Source organism: Falco biarmicus, chromosome 1 (genome assembly GCF_023638135.1).
Source record: "Falco biarmicus isolate bFalBia1 chromosome 1, bFalBia1.pri, whole genome shotgun sequence".
Taxonomy (NCBI): Eukaryota; Metazoa; Chordata; class Aves; order Falconiformes; family Falconidae; genus Falco; species Falco biarmicus.
In genome coordinates, this window is record NC_079288.1 from 15,716,202 (window position 1) to 15,734,767 (window position 18,566).

The 18,566-nt window shown below is 45.6% G+C and overlaps 1 protein-coding gene across 7 annotated transcripts; it reads right to left on the reverse strand.

Moving 5' to 3' along the window:
* Nucleotides 1–396: 396 nt before the first annotated feature.
* Nucleotides 397–15,462, reverse strand: VEZF1 (vascular endothelial zinc finger 1). Of its 7 annotated transcripts, XM_056324767.1 has the most exons (8): nucleotides 15,211–15,462; nucleotides 11,555–11,875; nucleotides 8,954–9,759; nucleotides 8,279–8,342; nucleotides 7,098–7,281; nucleotides 5,436–5,645; nucleotides 3,116–3,160; nucleotides 397–2,776 (listed from the first exon to the last, which is right to left on the reverse strand). In XM_056324767.1, the coding sequence occupies exons 2-8, from the start codon at nucleotides 11,648–11,650 to the stop codon at nucleotides 2,349–2,351; spliced, it is 1,833 nt and encodes a 610-aa protein (XP_056180742.1). In that variant the 5' UTR covers nucleotides 11,651–11,875; nucleotides 15,211–15,462; the 3' UTR covers nucleotides 397–2,348. The 7 variants fall into 7 exon arrangements, with proteins under 7 accessions (XP_056180742.1, XP_056180761.1, XP_056180790.1 ...); XM_056324786.1 differs by lacking the exon at nucleotides 11,555–11,875 and having other exon boundaries at nucleotides 15,211–15,458; XM_056324815.1 differs by lacking the exon at nucleotides 11,555–11,875 and having other exon boundaries at nucleotides 9,062–9,759; nucleotides 15,211–15,448.
* Nucleotides 15,463–18,566: the final 3,104 nt, after the last annotated feature.

Sequence of the window (18,566 nt, forward strand, 5' to 3'; positions counted from 1 at the left end):
ACCACTTCTAGTACACATTTTCATACTGGCTTTTAATGCTTTTGGGTTTTTAAGCTCAGGGACACCCAAACTTCATCTAAGGGTCATCTCTGCAATTTACCCAGATCCAGAACACTACACCTTCTATGTAAAACTGGTGCAAGTTGGCGTCATTGCCACAGGGTAACAGAGATGCTTTGGAAACTACACATCCCAACATGCAACGTCCCACTGGCACAGGCTGCTCTACGTTATGGGAGGAAAGATTTTTGCTAGGGTGAATTCGCCTCACATGCCTCATTTCAGCCGTACTGGCCTGTCATGCAGCTGTCTGCACGCAATGCTCTACACAGTGCAAAAACAAAGACCTCTACACATCTGGAGTAAGAACAATGGTAACAAATTCATAGCTACATATTCTTCTCTACATTTTTGTTTATTGAGACAAACTAATTAAAAGGCACAAACATAGGGCATATGTTTACATGGACATTATAACAAACATATACATTAAAAGTGTAGGAATGTGTTGCCTTTCTGCTAAACAGAAAGTTCCTAAGCTTTTATATATACAAAAGTTGTACAATTTGATGTCCTAAAGTACAAAAGATCATTTATAAAATTATTTTACACTAAGCTCTATTTTTTTTTGTTTTTGTTTTTGTTTTACTATGTAGTCCAAGCCCCTAGAACAGTTTCACGTAATGATACAGATATCTGTCACCTGAGCCAGCAGCCTGGCAATCACTGCTTGTACTGACATGGCAGGGTAGAAACAGAAGCAGTCCATTTTGACTAGTCAGTCCTGCTAGCACTCTGTGAAAATGCGCACACGCTAACCTCCATAGCTTTCAACTCCATTAAGATAAAAACATCGCAACTGTAATTTTTTATTTATTTTTAATGTAGAGTCTTGGGTTTAGGGTGTTTTTTTTAAACAAAGTTTTAAAAACGTGAATATGTGACGTGATAGTCTAAAAAGTATATCTGTTTCCCTAGATTTTGCTTTCTACTTTATGTACAGATAAACAAGTTAAGAAATAAAAAGCACATGTAGCTTAAACATGTGTGACCATTTGTGGAGAAGTTCTGGGCTGGATAGTCCAAACCATCACCCCAGAACTCCCACAAACTGATAGAAATGTGTTAACACAATAGAAGAATAACGTAAAAATGATGATGTTTGCAAATATTTACAAAGTTGAACAGATTTGCACAACACTTGATTAAGAAATAGGGGAGAAATTAAAAGACGCTCTCTGCTTGTCCTGGAGGGGCATCCTACCTAGTTAGTGGTTAGAATAAAAACTGTATACAATTTAATATAAGACAAAACTTCTAGTGAACAACTAACACGTCTGTCCCCTGCTGTAACACCAGCAGGCTCTGATTGAGAGGCAGAGAGCATAAAAATCATACCCAGTGCCTCCAGAATCTTCCAGCTTAAAGCAATATTTTTTAAGTTTCAAAGCACTCCTTTTGCTCCTAGATAAGAGTCCCATAGGGGTCTGACTGTTCAGAGACCATGTTTACATACATTTCGACTCCTCTTCTCTCAGCCATGGCTGTTTCTCATCAAACAATAACAGTTTTTTTAAAAAATGTTGACTACAATGCTATATTCCCTTAGGGTAATATGTTGGGTAATATTTACATCTCCAAATATCAGGTCACAATCCCTATTATATGTTGAAGTTAGAATGATAAGTTATCATATGCTTTGCATATCAGAGCTGGTACCACCTTTCCCATAGGGAATGCTGCCTGAAATTATCATATTCCCAAAGGTAAAATGCATATTTTCTCCAAAATGCATTTTTTTTAAATGACAACATTGTAATGCATTTACTCATAAAAAAAAACATCAACACAGACAAAGATTCTACACTAGCTCAGAAACAGTGGACTTAATGACTGGCAAGTTAAAATTAGCCATCCACCCTGTTAAAGATACAGGGGTCTTTGCTAGTGTTTAGATTAAAATAATTTTCTAAGTTATAATTTGGGGGATAAAACATAAAACTGTTTTTTAATGATTATTTTTTTTTAAACTCTGGCAAATAAGTATCTGCTCTAATTCAGCATCAGTCAGCTAAAAGGTAAAACTTACTTTAAATGAAGTGCTCCAGTGAAAATCAAGTTTGAACCTTATGAGCCAAATCAAAAGGGGAAGATGCAACTATGGTCTCTGATGGTGCATGTTGCCCCAGTGTCTTAGTCTGGATTTATTACTAACTAAAACAAAACAAAACAAAAAACGAAACGAAAACCCAACAAAAAAAAAAAAACAACCCAACCAAACAAAACCCAAAAAAGAACTGCTGGTAAGGATTCCACTTTAATCCTTTTTAATACTGTTTAGAAATTCTTTACCAGGGAGGAGACGTGGGCAAGGCCTGGGGCAGGAAAGGCATGCTCTCGACTGGTCTCATTGCTATATTTAACGGACCAGCTAACGTCATTGGCGTGGGGAGGTTCATGGGAGATGTTATAGTGACTGGATGCGCTATATTCACTGGAGCGGTTACTGGGGTAGGTAAATTGACTGGTGTGGTGAGCGTTAATGGAGATGTCATGGATAATGGACTTGTTATAGTTACAGGATGCCCTAGGTTCATCGGACTGGATATATTAACTGCACTTGATACATTTACTGGACTTCTCATGCTCATTGCAGCTGCCACTGTGACTGGGTTTGTGATAGTCCCAGAAGCCACAGAGGACGTTATATTGAATGGAGTAGTAAGAGTCACAGGCGTAGTAGCAGCAGTGGAGGTTTGGCACAAGTTAGCAGCTTCTAAAAATGAGACATAAAAAGACAAAAAGTTTTTAACACATAAAAAACCATGGACGAGATTTAAAAAAAAAAAACAAAACCAAAACCAAAAACCAAACAAGAACAGGTACAAATTCTGGAATAATTTTCTTTAGGAATTATTAGTAAGTTAAAACTGTTAACATTCTATAGCCTACAAGAAATACAAACTCTCATGCAGTTCATTTCAATTCAATACTTTTTTCCTGAGAAGTGAGGTTGTCTTATAAAGAGGGTTTCGATGTTCATAAAAACAGTATTGTACAATCAAAAAAATCCTCCCAAGAGGAACATTATAAATAGAGGAGAGAGTGTACATACCGAATGGTACGTACTCTATAGCCTTCTCAAAGGTGAACTGACATTCTGTGAAGGTTTTAAAAAGTCATTATTAGGGACTGATAAGCAAAGCTTGTTTCAATATTAACCTGCTTATTTCAGTCTTAATTATCGCTACTAAATTGTTCCACTGATCACAGTACTTCTACTTAGCAATTTTCCAGGCTACCCAGTCAGTACATCTTCCAACCCCCATTATTTCCTCAGCTTTCACATAAGCTACAGCTCCACACCAAGTTGTTTTGTTTTGTGGTTTTTTGGGTTAGTGGTTGCCTTTGTATTTTTTTTACTTTGTTTTGCAGTAAGCAGGAATTAAGTGCCAAACAAGGAAGACTCAGGAAGCCAGTGCCCGGCCCTGCTGCTGGTGGGCTCTAGCAGGGCCAGGCACTGGGGGAGCGGGCAGCGGTCCGGCCGGCGGAGGGATCACTAGGCATCCATCAGCACCACCTGCCGGCTACCCATACTAGAAGGCTCCAAAACCAGAAGTGGGTTGGTGGACGCGGGTAATGGGAAGGGATGACTGCTAGAGAAACCGACAAAAATATATTCTAAATCAACGTAACGTTACGGCACTTCTAAGTCGTGTCTTATTCCACATTTGTAGGGTAGGACACCAAGCTCAGTCTACACCCACGTTTCTGGAGGTAAGCCAGGAGCATAGAGTCCACTCTTGCCACTTGGGCAATACAAATGTACCAAGACAGAGTTAACTTTGAAAGCAACATTAGCCCCATTCAAGGGTTACTGTTGGTTCTTCAAAGTCCATATCTAGGAGGGGTGGAAAGGAAGGGAAAGAGTAAAAAAAAAAAATAAATGTGAAAATAAATCGTATCAGACTAAAAAAGAATCCCATATAGTGTTGTAAAGCCAATGCAACAGGTGGCACCAGCACAGGAGAACCAGCATGGAAAGAGCAGCACATAGCCATGGCACTGACTGGTCTAGCTTCACCTTCCAAGTGCAGCAATATGCAAACACATCCCACCCCATGCCCCTTCCCCAGTTAAGTTAAGCTAATACCATCAATCTGACAACATCTCTACCCACCCACCTCCCTCACCCACCATTCTGTCCAAAACCACCATTTCTGTTAAGGCATATTCAATCATCTCAGTAAGAAAGGAAAGGAAGAGGGCACAAGAGATAGAGAGGAACAAGCAGAAGAAAAAAAAAATCTTAAAAGAGATTTTCTAAAGGTCACACCCATTTGTTTTATCTATTTAGTGGCCTGATGATATGTTTCTGTTATTGCTACATTTTAACATGAATCAGCTGTTTCTATCCTGTCTGATCACAGAATTCAATTCAACTGGAATAACAATCAAGGCGAAAGGAGCTAGCAGCCTAATACACAAACAAGACCTAGAAAAGAAAAAAAAGATTGAAGAAACTGAAAGGAAGTTTAGGAGAAAAGAAAAAAATAAGGTGAGTCAAAAACATTTATTACTAAAAACAGCTAGTGAAAAACAGTAAGTGATCACTATGAATTTCTTGTAAAACATATAATCCATGAGAGTCACATGATAGGCATTGGAAATCAAACTGTTGTGAAAAGAATAAGCTAGCAGTGACAGAAGACTTTAAAACTATGATGCTTCTAATGACACTAAACTGAAGCAATCTATTCTTTGCAAAACTGACACACTGACCAACAATGGGAAGCTATTCAACTTCAATTACAGCAGCATAGGTAAGCTAGCAATAATGAAAAACACAATCACTTATTAGTTAATTCTGTAATTAAAAAAAAAAAAAACAACAAAGAAATAGCAGGGTAAGTTCTATGAGTTCTGGAAAACTTTATGCAAAATCAAGTTAAGTGATGATAAAGTAAATGGACTAAGTTGGGAGAGAAAAGATGAAAGGACACAGAAAGCACCCACATGCAAACTGATGATGATGCAACAACAGAGGGTGTTGTATGTGTGTGCATATATACATACATATATATATGCACACAAGTTAACAACTGGTAAGTATGCATAAACACAGCTAAAACCACATGCAAGTCAAAAAAAAAACACACTCATGCCTTGGAGCAGACACAAACATCCCTTTATAATTGATGACTGCTACGTACACGTTCAAGCACAGAGACCAAAAGGAAGCAAGTAATAAGGAGTTCATTTACAACAGCATAGTTTTGGTCATGTTATCCTCCTGCTAGTTTTTAGTTATTACTTCTAATATCGAGAATGAAATTTTCATGTAAGACATCCTTTTCTGGCACCTTAACCTCCCTATATAACTGTAAACTCCGGTATCTTGTAAAACCAAGACCGTAAATATTGTTTTGTTTTACCTTTCTTCCTTGCTTTGACCGCCTCTTCCCACAATCTCAGGGTCTCTACCTGCTTTCCAGGCCAACTTGTTACATGTTGCTGCTGCTGCTGCTGTTGCTGCTGCTGCTGCTGTTGCTGCTGCTGCTGCTGTTGCTGCTGCTGCTGTTGCTGCTGCTGCTGCTGTTGCTGCTGCTGCTGCTTCTGATTGCTGGTCTCTTCACTCATGCATGCTATGCCAATTAAGTAAGAATACAAATTCACCTTGAAAAGTTACTCTGTTTTCTGCTGAGATCACAAAGACTTCTTCCATAAAGAGTGTGTGGAATCTCATAGGAGTCCAAGAGCAAAAATCACAGAGGTGTTTAAAACCATATAATTAATTCCATGCTTTATAAAACTACTTTTGCAAGAGCTAAAAAGCAAAATGTTAGTTGGGAACATCTGCCTTCACTGCCAAAAATGAACTTCCTTTCCAATTATTTCGTTTGTATTTTAGGAAGAATGAAATAAAAGACTACATGGGGTCTCCAGAAATCGAGCTGGTTAGCCCATTCCACTTTTTCTAAACCTCAGCTCCAGTTAACAAAAAAAAAAAAAAAAGCTCTTTTTAGTTTTTATTGCAAGTATGACAAAATTTTCAGTTTAGCTCTACATCACAGAACAGCATGTTACTACTCTCTGGCCACATTACAGCTCACCATTTCCACCTCTAACAACTGCTGTAAATGCCTCCAGTGAACAGGCTTAGCACCACCGAACTGGCTGGGGAAGCCAGAGCTGTAACCCTATACCTTAAAAAATACTTCACATCCAAATTTCATATTAAGCTCAACAATCAGGCATTCCCGGTACCTTCAAATTATCCAGGAGTAACAGGAACTGAAAAGATGTTGTAAATGAATACTGTTTAAAAGGCTTTAAGGACAAAGTTTCCAAAGGCATTCCTTCTCCCTCTTCATTCCTCTGAAAACCCATTTTACATCACTAACCATGTGAGTTAAGTTACAGGTATTTTATTAGGGAAGATCTGAAAGTCAAGTCTTCGTTTGCTCACTAGGCACTCCCAGGTTCAAGCTTCCACACTTCCAGAGTTTTAAGACTAGAAGCAACTATTACAAACATCTCATTTGAACTCCTGCACACCACCAGTTAAATGCCATTAATGCCCACAACATATCCTGGATTTAAATGCTTTTCTTGTCAGCTACTGCCAGAGGGAGTAATCACTCAGCCCCAGGGTCAAAGCTCAGAGAAAGCAGAGAAATCTTTCTCCTAATTTTGATGAGCTTTACAATGAGGCTTCAAACCTGAAACTTGGCAGATCTTAGCAGTCGTTGAACATTCTAAAATCTCCAGAATTATCTGTTGGGCTTTTAGGCCTGTACAGTTCAGGAACTGGCACTGTACTTTGAAGATGAGAAAACTTGGGAACTCTTTTCTTCAAGAGGTGGGTTATTCTCACAAACTGCAGGGCATTCCTAAGGGATAAGATCACAGTCTAGCAGCAAACCAACTCCACATATGCCAATTCTTGAGCGGAAGAAGATTCTGTTATCAAGTATCTATTTTAATAGGTGTGAATACCCAGACTAAGGGGTATGTTTTTGCATTTTAACGTAACCAAAGGCAATTCCCTTTGCAAACACATTGTTATTATAAATGTTTTTAAAACGTTCACCTACTTTTATTGATGCCTTGTTTACAGGTATTACAGTTGATACTTTGGCTCTGCCCGTGTGTCTTTAAGTGGCTGGTGATATATGCTGCACTCAGAAGTTTACCACAGATATTACACGATACCTTTCCTTCATGGCGCACCATGTGTGTCCGCAGTCTGTCTTTGGTGGCAAAGGCAGCAGTGCACGTCTATATGAAGGACAACAGTCACACTTGAAGCGCAGACAGCATCATTACCATATGCATTACATGCCCACTGTAAGCCCATTTTACCTTGTAGGTGCAAACAGCATCCTAAGTAAAACCTTAAGTTTTACCTGCCTTTACAGAGAAACCAAAATCAAACTACTCAACAGAGACTGAAAATGGAAGTTGGCTTCTGAGACAATGAGGACAAACATCATGCGCTATACTACTTGAACTTCCTTAAAACAGCGGGTTGCCTTACCTACCAAAGCAAGAGGTAACTTATAAAAAAGCCTGGAACAGGCAAAGTGGGTTTTTTGATACCATTTAACTGCACAAATATGAGCCTGATATCTTAAATTGCTCAATTACTTCTGTTCCCATCCAAATCAGAACAAGGAAACGGAACCTTTTTCTAACGCTATTCTTTTACACAAGACTTCTATTTAATATGATGAGTCACTAAAACACAGGCTGGAACAAGCATGGATATTCCAAGCAAAACAGTTAATTGTTTAAGGGCAGTCAAGTTATGTCTCTTATACCAAGTCATCAACTTACGACAATTTGCTTTCACCTTCCAGCAAAATAATGCATCCAGAATCAACTATTCTGATCCATTTTGAATGGATATACTGAGAAACACATTGCACATATCAGTCCTGTAATCAGCACTGAACTGCGGACACCACTACAATCCTAAGTTATATAACAAATACTAAGTTAAGCACATCGTAAAACGGAGCACCTGCGTTGTTCTCCAAGAAAGCAAAAAACCCTCTAATCTTCCTAGAAAAGAAGCCACAGCACCTTTTAAACTGCCTCTAGACTTCCATCAGAACTACAGTGCTGCTGGTTACGTAAGGCGGGTGTGACTTCATTCCTAAACTTGCTTTTCAAAGAAAAGTCCAGGAGCAAATACAGCTCTGGAAAGATTATTCACCTGAGATTCTAATGATACAATCAGGTATTGTTCTTAATAAATCATTTTAGCCCTTACTTGGCATTTGAAGGGTCTCTCTGTTGAGTGAACATGTTTAACGTGACAGCTTAAATGATCAGGCCTGCAAAAAAAGAGAGGAACAGAAAAGAAAATGCATACTGTTACAAATACATAGTAACGACACCTTGGCTAGTGAACACTGCGCTGGTGACCCCTTGCAGCCCACATCCCTCCGCACGGCAGGAATACATTCCCCTTAACCTAGGCAGTGGCTTTCAGCTAGAGTAACAGTTATGCTGAGACCCAACCTGCAGTTTAAAACTTAACCGTGTTCTTCTCACGCACTTGAAAATGGTATGTTTGGTCATACCTTGTGCAAAGGTGACAGATCAACAGCTCTAAAGTTTTCTCTGTTGCAAGCACAGCTATAAATACAGCCAGCAGCAATGCAAGCTCCCCCACAATGCTCTGTCAGTACGCCTCAACCTTGCTACAACACAAGGAGACAGTTTGCCTGCCGTGCCCCATTCGGTCACCGACCTCTGCAAAGGCTGGTAAAGGGGCTCCGTGACCACCGCCAGTGACACAGACACGTGTCCTACGGGACCTGGATGAGGTCATGAAATCATTTTGAAACACTCTCATAAAAGAGCGACCACTTTTGGCCACTGCCAATCTGGCTCAGATCAAGACCCACACCCTAGAGGTAAACAAGGCTCTTTATCCCCTCACCAATCTTCTAAGATGTCTGGTTCTCCTAGCCCCTCGCTATGATAGCTTAACCCTTCTTGGTTATGAAAAGCCAACACTTGAGCTCGCCTGGGATTTTCTACATGGTACCTCGAGAAGCCTTTTCCACAAACACCACAGGTGTACGGTTTCGTGATGCCACCTTCGTGAGACCTCACGTGGTAGGTCATGCGATCCTTTCTCTTGAAGCGCTGATTGCAAATTGGACATTCAAAGGGTTTTTCATCTGAGTGGGACAGCTTGTGCCGGTTGAGGTGGTAGACATCCCTGAAGGCCTTTCCGCACATCTCACAAGCGTGGTTCTTCTTAACGGGCTTGCTGGGCTTCTTCACTGTCTGAGTCACTGCCATAGCCGTTGCACCGGCACTACTGCTGGGATTGGTGGCAGAGGAAGACGTAGTGACTGTGGACAGGATGCCTGCAATAGTTGAAACCAATGAACTTCGGCTGTTGTCACCAGCGATGGTCGAGATAAGGGGCACCATTGTGGTGGGAGTTTTCTTTGGCCGTGACACTAACTTTATCCCTGTGTGGCAGGACTCATGACGCCTCAAATGGTAGCTGTCCCTGAAAGCTTTGCTGCAGTAAGTGCACACAAAGGAGGTTTTAGGTTTTTCCTTTTTAATCCCAACAATAGCATCCTTTAATGTTTCTGCTGCAGGCTGAGGTTTCTGCGTTATTGGTAAGGGCAGAATCGGCTTCTGATCGGGTGGCTCAACAGCAGAGCTCAGGAGAGGCAACAAACTGTTCTGTGCTGCCTGCTGTTGGTGATGTGAGGCTTCATGTGCCTAAAACCAAACATTCACACTTAAATTCTATTGATGGGTGCTCACTCTGACACGGTGAGAACATTTACAAACTACAGGAAAGCACATTCTAGACCAAAATCCATTGATGTAACAACTGGAAAAGATTACATAATTTTGCTTTTGGACAATATAAACCGCTCACACCTTAAATGCATTCGCTGTGCAGGTTCTGTAGCAAGTGTAGGATGGCACACATCGTAACAATCAAATAATTATTAAGTTTCCGGAGGGCAACACTTCTTACGGAAAACAACTAGGTGCTTGTCAGATCTTTTACTAACACAGCATTTGATCTTTACGTAACAGATAACTTGTTTTGCTAACGATCATATCAGATGCCACCTTGGGACTATCTTTGGAGCGTATGCATGTACTGATGGGAGTTGCAAAACAACACCCCACCTTTAAGCTGAGCTTAATGCACACTGAGAATTAAACTGCAGCCACAGAGAGCCAGCATACAATAAGGCGCCTTATTTAAACATGTTCATACTGGTGTGTTAGCACTGAAACCAAAGCACCTTGAATCAAGAGCTGTCTAAAGCCACATTTCTATATTTAGCAGGTTCCCACTGCATTTATACACTGACCACTGTACTCTCTGCATCCGGAAACTAGTAAGCAACACATCCTTTTTCTCTTTGCAAGCTACCTTCTGATAGGAAGAGAAGCTAATCAATAAGCACTGGTAGACATCTAGAGATGCTGGAGAACACAGTTGGAGTGGCAGGTGTGGAAAAAAACCCACAACCCTGAAAGCTGTCTCAAAACAGCCAATACCAACTGACTCTGAACTACAGAATCAGCAGGAAGAAGCTAAAGGGAACAGACAGACACACACACACCCCCGACGAGTGTGCCAGGGCAAGCACCGCTCAGCTGAGCTGCAGCCTGCACTGCTACAGGCTGTTCTATGCCACACTTGTATTAGGCGCTGTTTATTCCAAGGGAGAAAACAGTTACTAAAACTCATCCAGTCAGACTAGGACAAAACCCTAGCAGATACAATTTTAAAGTGGTTTAGAAACCACACAGACCAATTCAGCCTAATGGAGCATTAAAATAAATCACTCTAGCACCTTAAGCCAGTTTAAGCGCATCTGTATTCAAGATGTGCCTCAGTCTCATCAGACCAGTTTTAAATCAGTGCCGTTATTAACGCAGCGTGCCAGGTCTGAAGCTGAGTTTGGGGAAACTTGCATTGCTATTAAATCAGTACCGAAGCCTTCCAGGACTTCTTTCCTACAGTTTCCTTCACAAAATAACACGACTCAAGGCTGTGAGAGCCAAATAAAATGCTGTGCTGGCTCGCAAACCCCAACCTGTCTACTTTTACATCGGTTGAGGATGGACAGTGTTACGAAGCACGCCTGGTCTAATACTCTTCCTACGTGAATCCATCTCAGCACATCCTTTGGAGAAGTCAGTATTTCTAGAAGCTCACTTGGGGACTTGTTCTTAGTTGCATCCAAGCTCCAGCCGCTTTGCCTCTCCCAATCGCAGCAGTTGACTACAGCCACCTTGGTGCAACATTCCCTTGGCTGCAGGGGGGCTCCCGCCTCCTCCTGCCACCACACAAGCCCTGCATCACTTCAGCCACTCGTTTTTCAGGAGCACGATGCAGTGATCTTTGGATAAAAGCCACCAGTGGACACAAACACTTTACCCACACGGGTATGAATACGTGCTCCCTAACATTCCAAGCCTATCTGACAAGGAAACAGTTCACGGGAGAAAGCCCAGATTTGGTATGGTTACAGGAGACAAAACTCACGGGAATTGTTAGGAGCCAGGCCAGCCTGTCCGCTTTTATTTGCATGTTACGTCCCATCTGTGCTGAAGCCTGGGATGCAACAGGTAGGCTGAACATTACCGCACCGCACCTGGCCACAGCAGCCACCTTCAACAACAGCCTAAGGGGCTGGTTTGCAGAAGCGATTGCTGAAGAGTCAACTGCAGGACTGTCCTGGTGGCTACGCTGCTAAATCAGGGCATGGCACAAGCTCGAGCATCTCCAAACTTCTGTCTGACTTCAGTGACAACTGTGGATTTTCAACCATTTATTTTCCGTGGTTTTAAAAAGCCATTCAGACATCTACATTGCATAAGAAGAATAGAGTATGCACAATACACATTGAAAGCACAATATTAAGCAAGTTAAATACAATTTTAATTTTAAAAAATTCTGAAGTGTTTTACAGCCAACTTTAAATAAGCATTAAACAATGTCATTAAACTGCATCAGAAGACACTTAAGAGCACCTAAGGATAGCTCCAGAGATACAGTTTCAAAGGCAGAGCTAGCAGATCGGATAATAGAGAGCCCAAATCCTTTGGACAAGGTTCAAACTTATGCAGTTTATGGATATTTTTAAGCCTTAAAGAATTGTCAGCACTTCAACGTAATGATGCACTTACTCCTATGGAACCGATAGACGGTGGACATAAAACAATGTATATTCATAAGGCTACAGGCTATGAAGCTGCTACTTATGTAAGTCTGCTTATCTTGGTTCCCAGATAGCCAGCGTTATTAGCAGCGCCGTCTTTCTAACAACCCCTCTTTGCAACAAGCAGTATTCCTCAGTTTCCAAGGGCTGCCTGCATTAAAGCCTTTTAAAAAAGGATCAGGCAGTATTTTTTTTTAACTCTGTGTTCGAGAGGGGAAGACAGCACCTGCTGCACGCCTCTCGCAAGTAAGTCATTTTTATTCAGGCAGAGACCACGGTTTTACTTGACCTAGCATTAATGTCAAGTCAACATTTTTGCAATATTATGATCGCCTGGGACAGGCTCTCATGTACAGTACCCTCGCTCTATCGCTAATTTTTCTTTCCTGGGGGGACAGTAAACAAAAAAACCTGTAATTCGTGACCTGGAGTGGTAGGATGTGGCATTGCGAACTTCCAATGCCAGAGGCTAAAATGTTTTTGCACTCCAGCCTTAATGTGAGAGCAACAAATTAGCATGAGTCATATCTTGAACACTCTGATGGATGATTCCTCCTCACACTAACAGATGCAACTTTCACTTTCTGAGCAGATACTAGAAGTGGTTTTCAAAATATGCATTTCAGGGACTAAGAAGACCCAAACAAGAACTGTTTATTCAGTATCACAATTGTTTCTTTAGAAAGAGATACAATTCATCAAAATGCCACCTAAACACAATCAAACAACTTTATTTGGAAAGAGCAATTTACAGTCACATAACCCACTGCTAGCAAGACTAAAATTTAGACATTGAAACCTCCTCTAAAAACATTTCGCTAAAAATTACAACTTTACACACTGTATATTAAACCGTCCCTTTAGCAATCCTGTCACAGCTGAAAAACACACTTGGTAAAACTCACCCCACAAAGAATAAGCGTGTATATTCAGTCACTCGCATTTGTTATTTAACTGATACCGAGGAGGGGGCCAGGAGGGGCTTTTAAATCCACTTTTTGTTACTAGTTTTAACTAGTCAGTTGGATCTTAGCTGACATGCTGATGGTGAGAATGGGAAGAAGAAAAACTGAAGTTATGTCAGGAGTATCTTAACAGTGCTTTCTGCTGGGTGCATTAGGATGCTCGCACCCTAAATCATTGGTTTTAATGAAATGACTCAAGAAACAATGTTCAGCATTTATTATGAGGTCTTAAAGCTTTATTATTTGGGGCAAAAAAAAAAAAAAATCAAGAGGAAAATTTCCACGTCACAGTTTCATGAAGATGCTTCCAAGTCACACATAGCTAAGTATGTTAGGAAAGTGAACTGCTGACTTCTTAATTAAAAGCAGCAAAGCCTACTCCTAAATCAAAGTGTGACATCGCTATTTCAAAATACAGTACCCTTCAAAAAAAAGTAAAGACGAGCAGCAAGAAGCTGGACACGTACTTGAAAGTATTACTTGGCGTTTTTTACAGAGGTTGCTGCAATACCGTATCGTCAGCCTGCGAGTAATTTCCCCTCCAAAATGCTCAGCTGTGAGCCTGGGAGGCAGAAAGGTGATAAAAGAGCCCCAACTCAGAGGGAGATGGCCCTAAACTAAGGAGATTAACTTCTTAGCACGAAGTTTCCTATGTGCGAATCACAACTGCCCACTAGAGTGAGAAATAATTCACAAGACCTCAGCCAAACTCGATGGCATCACCCGCATTCATCACGAAAAGGCGGAAAACCCAGTGCCCAGCTCCCGGTACCGGCTCCCCGGAACATTCCCGGCGTGTTTTCATAGGCAGAGCACCCTGGCCAGTGACTCATCCCTCGGTACTTGCAAGGGAATAATTTTTCCTCTCTAAAGGAATGGTGCTCACTCTTGGCGGATTTATTCATTCAACTCAGGTTTTCAAACTCGTGTCACGGGTTGGGTTTGGGTTTAATTCCGAGGAGGACAGTGAGTAAGCGAGTGACCGCCGCTGGGAACGTGCAAAGAGGATTATTTTACCTTGAGAAAGGTGATGTGTGGGGCTTTTTATTTTTTTTCCCCCTCTGTTTTTTTTGCTGCTGCTGCGATTACGCATTTTATGTTTTCAAGCTAAAAAAAGAGCAAGAGGCATCAGAAAACAATCCGGAGTGAAAGGGTTCGGCTCACAAAAGCCAAAGGAAGATTATTTTTTTTAGGTTGGGGTTGGGGTTTTTTGGTACATTGGATTTTCTTCGGAATTACATAAACAGCGGTGTTTTTAAGTCAGTCTTTCGCAGACAGAAGGGGGGAAAATAGTGACTCAGTTGGCAAAGGGAGGGGTTGCACGCTCCACCGTCCCTATTCCTCCCTATTACCGTTAGCATTTTGCCAGTTTTTACAGAAATCCGGCCCGCTCCCGTCCTATTTTAAAAGAAAACAAGATCCCTCGTCACCCGGCCCCTGAGTCAGGCTGTTTAAAGAGGGATTAATTTATTCTCCCAGACACGGTGTTTGTTCCATCGGGGTTTTGTTAGAGCCCGGTGGAAGGCTGGGGGCTGTTGGGGAATTTTTTTGTTGTTTTTCTTAAGGGGCGGGGGGCGGAGAAAAACAAATTTAAAAAACCCGCTATTTCGCGTTTTGGGGGAAAAAAAGAGAAAAATTTTTAAAATTAAAATATAAACACTGCTCCCCGTCTTTTTTTTTTTTTTTTTTTTTTTAAGGGAAAAAAGGGAGAACAGCGCGGGGCGGCGGCGGGGCCGCGCGCGATCGGCTCGGGGCGGCGGGCGGGGAGAAAGTGCAGGAGGGAAAGGAGGGAAAGAGCTGCCGGCGGCGCGGGCCGCTCAGCCGCTGCCCCGGGCGGGCCGGGCCGGGCCAGGCCAGCCGCCGCCGCGGGCCGGGCCGGGGGAGGCGGGCGGGAGGCCGGGCGGCGGCGCTGACTGACAGCCCCGGCCTAGCGGGGAGCCCGGCGGGCGGCCGCCCGCCCGCGGCCGCTAAGGGGAGGGGGGGCGCGGGCAGCGCCGGCGGCCGCGGGGCCTCACCTGAAAGAGGAACGCGGTCCAGTTGGCCTCCATGGCGGGGGCGTCCCGGCCCTCGGCGGGCGGCGGCGGCGGCTCCGGCGGCGCGGTACCCCCTCCCTCCCCCGGGCCCCAGCTACATGGAGCCGACAACAAAGCGGCGGCGGCGGCGGCGGCGGCTCAACATGGCAGCGCCGAGCGGCCGCTTCCGCTAACCTCCGGGCTGCACCACTGCGGCCCAGAGGGGGGAGGTGGCGGCGCGGCGCCCCGGCGGGGCGGCGCGGGCCCGGGCCGCCGCGGCGCCGCCCCCGCCGCTCCCCTCGCCTCGGGGCGGGCGGCGGGCCCGGGGCGGCGCGGCGGGGCGGCGGGGCGGGCGGCGGGGCCGGGGCGGCGCGGCGGGCCGGCCGCCCCCCCCGCGGGGCTGGCAATGGGCCGGTCCCGGGCTGGGGAAGCTGAGGCGAGCTGTGGCGAGAGAAGATGGAGGAGCGGGCGAGGTGTCCAGGGCCGCCGCCGCCGCCGCCTCGCCGCGCCCCGGGCCCGGCCCGGCCCGGCCCGCGGGGGCCGCCCGCGCCGCCCGCCCTCCCCTTCTCCCCTCCCCGCCCGCCCCGCCGCCCCCGCCCGCCGCGCGGGGAGGGGAGCCGCGGGGGCGGCGGCGGGGGGCGGCTTCGCCCGCGGGTGCGGGCCGGCGCCGGCGGGGCCGCGGCGGGGCGAGAGGGGGGGCGCGGGGCCGCCCCGGGGATCGCCCGGCGCCGGGGCGCCCCCGGCCCTCCCGGGGCCCGTCCTCGGTCCGCCCGCGGCCCGGGTGGCCGCCGCCGCCCCCAGCGGGTTGGCCCCGGGCCTGGCAGCCGGCCGGGCCGCGGCTCCTGGCGCGCAGAGGCCTCCGGCAGCGGCACCCCGGGGCTCCCGCCCGCCGCCCCCCCCGGCGGGCACACGCCGCTGCACGGCCTCGGCCCGGTTCCCGCGACCGGCGGCTCCCGCAGCCCCCCACCCGCTGTTGCACGCTGGCCGGATTTGCTCGTATGCAAGGCATCTTCATTGCAGCACCTGAATGCAAATCAAAGCCGCAAGCAATTAAGTATATACTTACCGTTAATTACATGTTTACACACATCAAGCACATCCCTGACAGGCGGCAGGACAGGGACGGCTCCCGCCTCCCCGCTGCTGCTTTGGGAGGGAGGATGCGGGGTGGGCACAGGAGCACGGCAGGTTAAACGCTGCAACAGGATGAGTGCTTTGAAACCAGACTGCTGCTCACAGACAAGGGCCATCTTTCCCCAGGATGGGGGGAGATAGGAACAGGCTTACAGGACTTTATTATTTTTTCCACCCCGAGCTCCATTCAGTTCCCTTTGCTCAGGCCCGGATCCGCGCTGAGCCATGCTGCACATCTGCCTCAGCCGTTGCGGCACCCGCTTCACCAAAACCACCCTGCAGGTCGGATGCATGAAGAAATACAGCCGTGTCACTGCCGGCTGCCACGCAGCCTGACCTTGGCGAGCAGCACTAAATATGGCTCACATCAATGAAGTTTTCCATACTACTTCCTCCCTTATGGGAGAGCCGGGTGGTTTTGTCTTGTCTCCTGTGACAAAAAATGCAAGGGCTCGTTGCGAAGCCCCAGCTCAGCGTCATGCTGGTGCCGCGCTGCTGTGGCGGGGAGGAGGGACGGCAGGGACCCAGCAGCTGCTGGCAGAGCACTCATCGGGGTCCCAGCCCGCCGGCTTGGCCATCACTTTGTGCAATCTCGGGCAAGTCACCTGGCTCCTGTGGCGCTGGTCCTCAGCCCTCCCTGAGTGTTTCTTCACTTTCCAAGAGCATTGCAAACCAGTAGTTGTTCTGTTCAGAATGACGCTTGCAGTTGTTTCATGCCTCTCAGGCTACCTGCTAGCGTTTTTCCTTGAAACTTCAGCTCCAGAGTCAAGTGGTTACGTCAAAATCTGTTTGCATTAAAAAAAAAAAAAATGTTTCTTGACCTTGTGACCCCAGAAAAAAGTTTGTGGATATGTGTCCAGGGGGGCTCAGCTGCACCGAGTGGCCCAGCCACCTGCAGCTCTCAGAGTCCCTCTGCCCTGGGGAATTTAGAGCCTGCTTGTTTTTGACCACCCTGTCTGCGAGACAGTAGACCTCTGTGCTTATGCATCTGTTGGGCAGCGCTGGAAATGTGCAAAATACTACCCTTGCTCTGCAGAAGTTCTGAATGAAGAAAAACAAACCAAAAAAAGGAGTCAAAAGTTTGCTAACATGCGCTCTCAACCCTGCTGGGATCGCACTGGCCCAGCTCACCCGTGGATGGTTTGTTCTGCTCAGCAGAGATGCTCTTCCCAGCCATGGCAGAGGGTTTCCTTCTGCTGCCCTTTATTCCATCCCTGGCACTGCCACCAGCAGAGCGGGGGCTGCAGCACAGCCGAGAGGAAACCCACATTTGCAGAGAGGGGGACACCACTGCCGCTCCTGGTTATTTTTCTCCCAGTTGGCCAGTTATTTTTGTTAACGCTTATTAATGAAGACTTGGGAGAGCTCTCTTTGTTAAAGGCTCACACTCACTTCAATTAAAGGCTAAGAAAACTACCCAAGCGTATCACTGAGTCATCGAAGAAATCCTGACAAGCATGTAGGAGGCTAACTCCACGTTCTTGTTTTTACAACTAAAGAACCAAGAGGGTATAACAGAAACAAAACATGGAGGACTCAAATCCTTCTCACTAAGTCCGAGGAGAGGGAAGCAGAGCTGGAGCCCACTTTCCTCTCAACAGAGTCTGGCTGAGCCCCCCCAGCCCCTCTAGCACCCCTGACACCCCATAGCAGGGCAGTGATTGCTGGGGAAAAGCTGTGTTGGGAGCAAAGTGAACCAAGGCACTGCAGAAAATCCCCAGGGGCAGACAGAGCTCGCAGGAGCTGTATTTACAAAGGGCAAGTCTCTGCCAAACCTGACGAACTTTCCTTTACCCAGAATTATAACTGGAAATATAAAAAGCCACAGTATTTGAAAACACGTATTTACATTTTATATGCCCCAAAGCAGAATAAACAAAGGTTAGATTTGTAAACTCTCCATCTTAATTAAAGCAGTGCTGCATTGGACAAACCCACATAACAGGTGGCTTGAAGTGTTGTGTTATTTAATTTATACCTTCCAGCTCCCTTAGTCATCAAGCTGGGACAGCGATAGCATCAGCAGCCATCCTGCTGCTGCTCTGGTACCCGCAGCGAGCGAGCGTGCAAACGGAATTTCTAGGGCACCAGGAACCATGTGGCCCACTTATCACCATCCCGAGGCTGCTCTTTTCTGCCTTTTCAAACAAAAATCTTCCCTTCTTTCTTCCTCAGCACTTCCCACATTGTTGGGAAGGATAGGAACACTGCCGGGGCATCCCCCG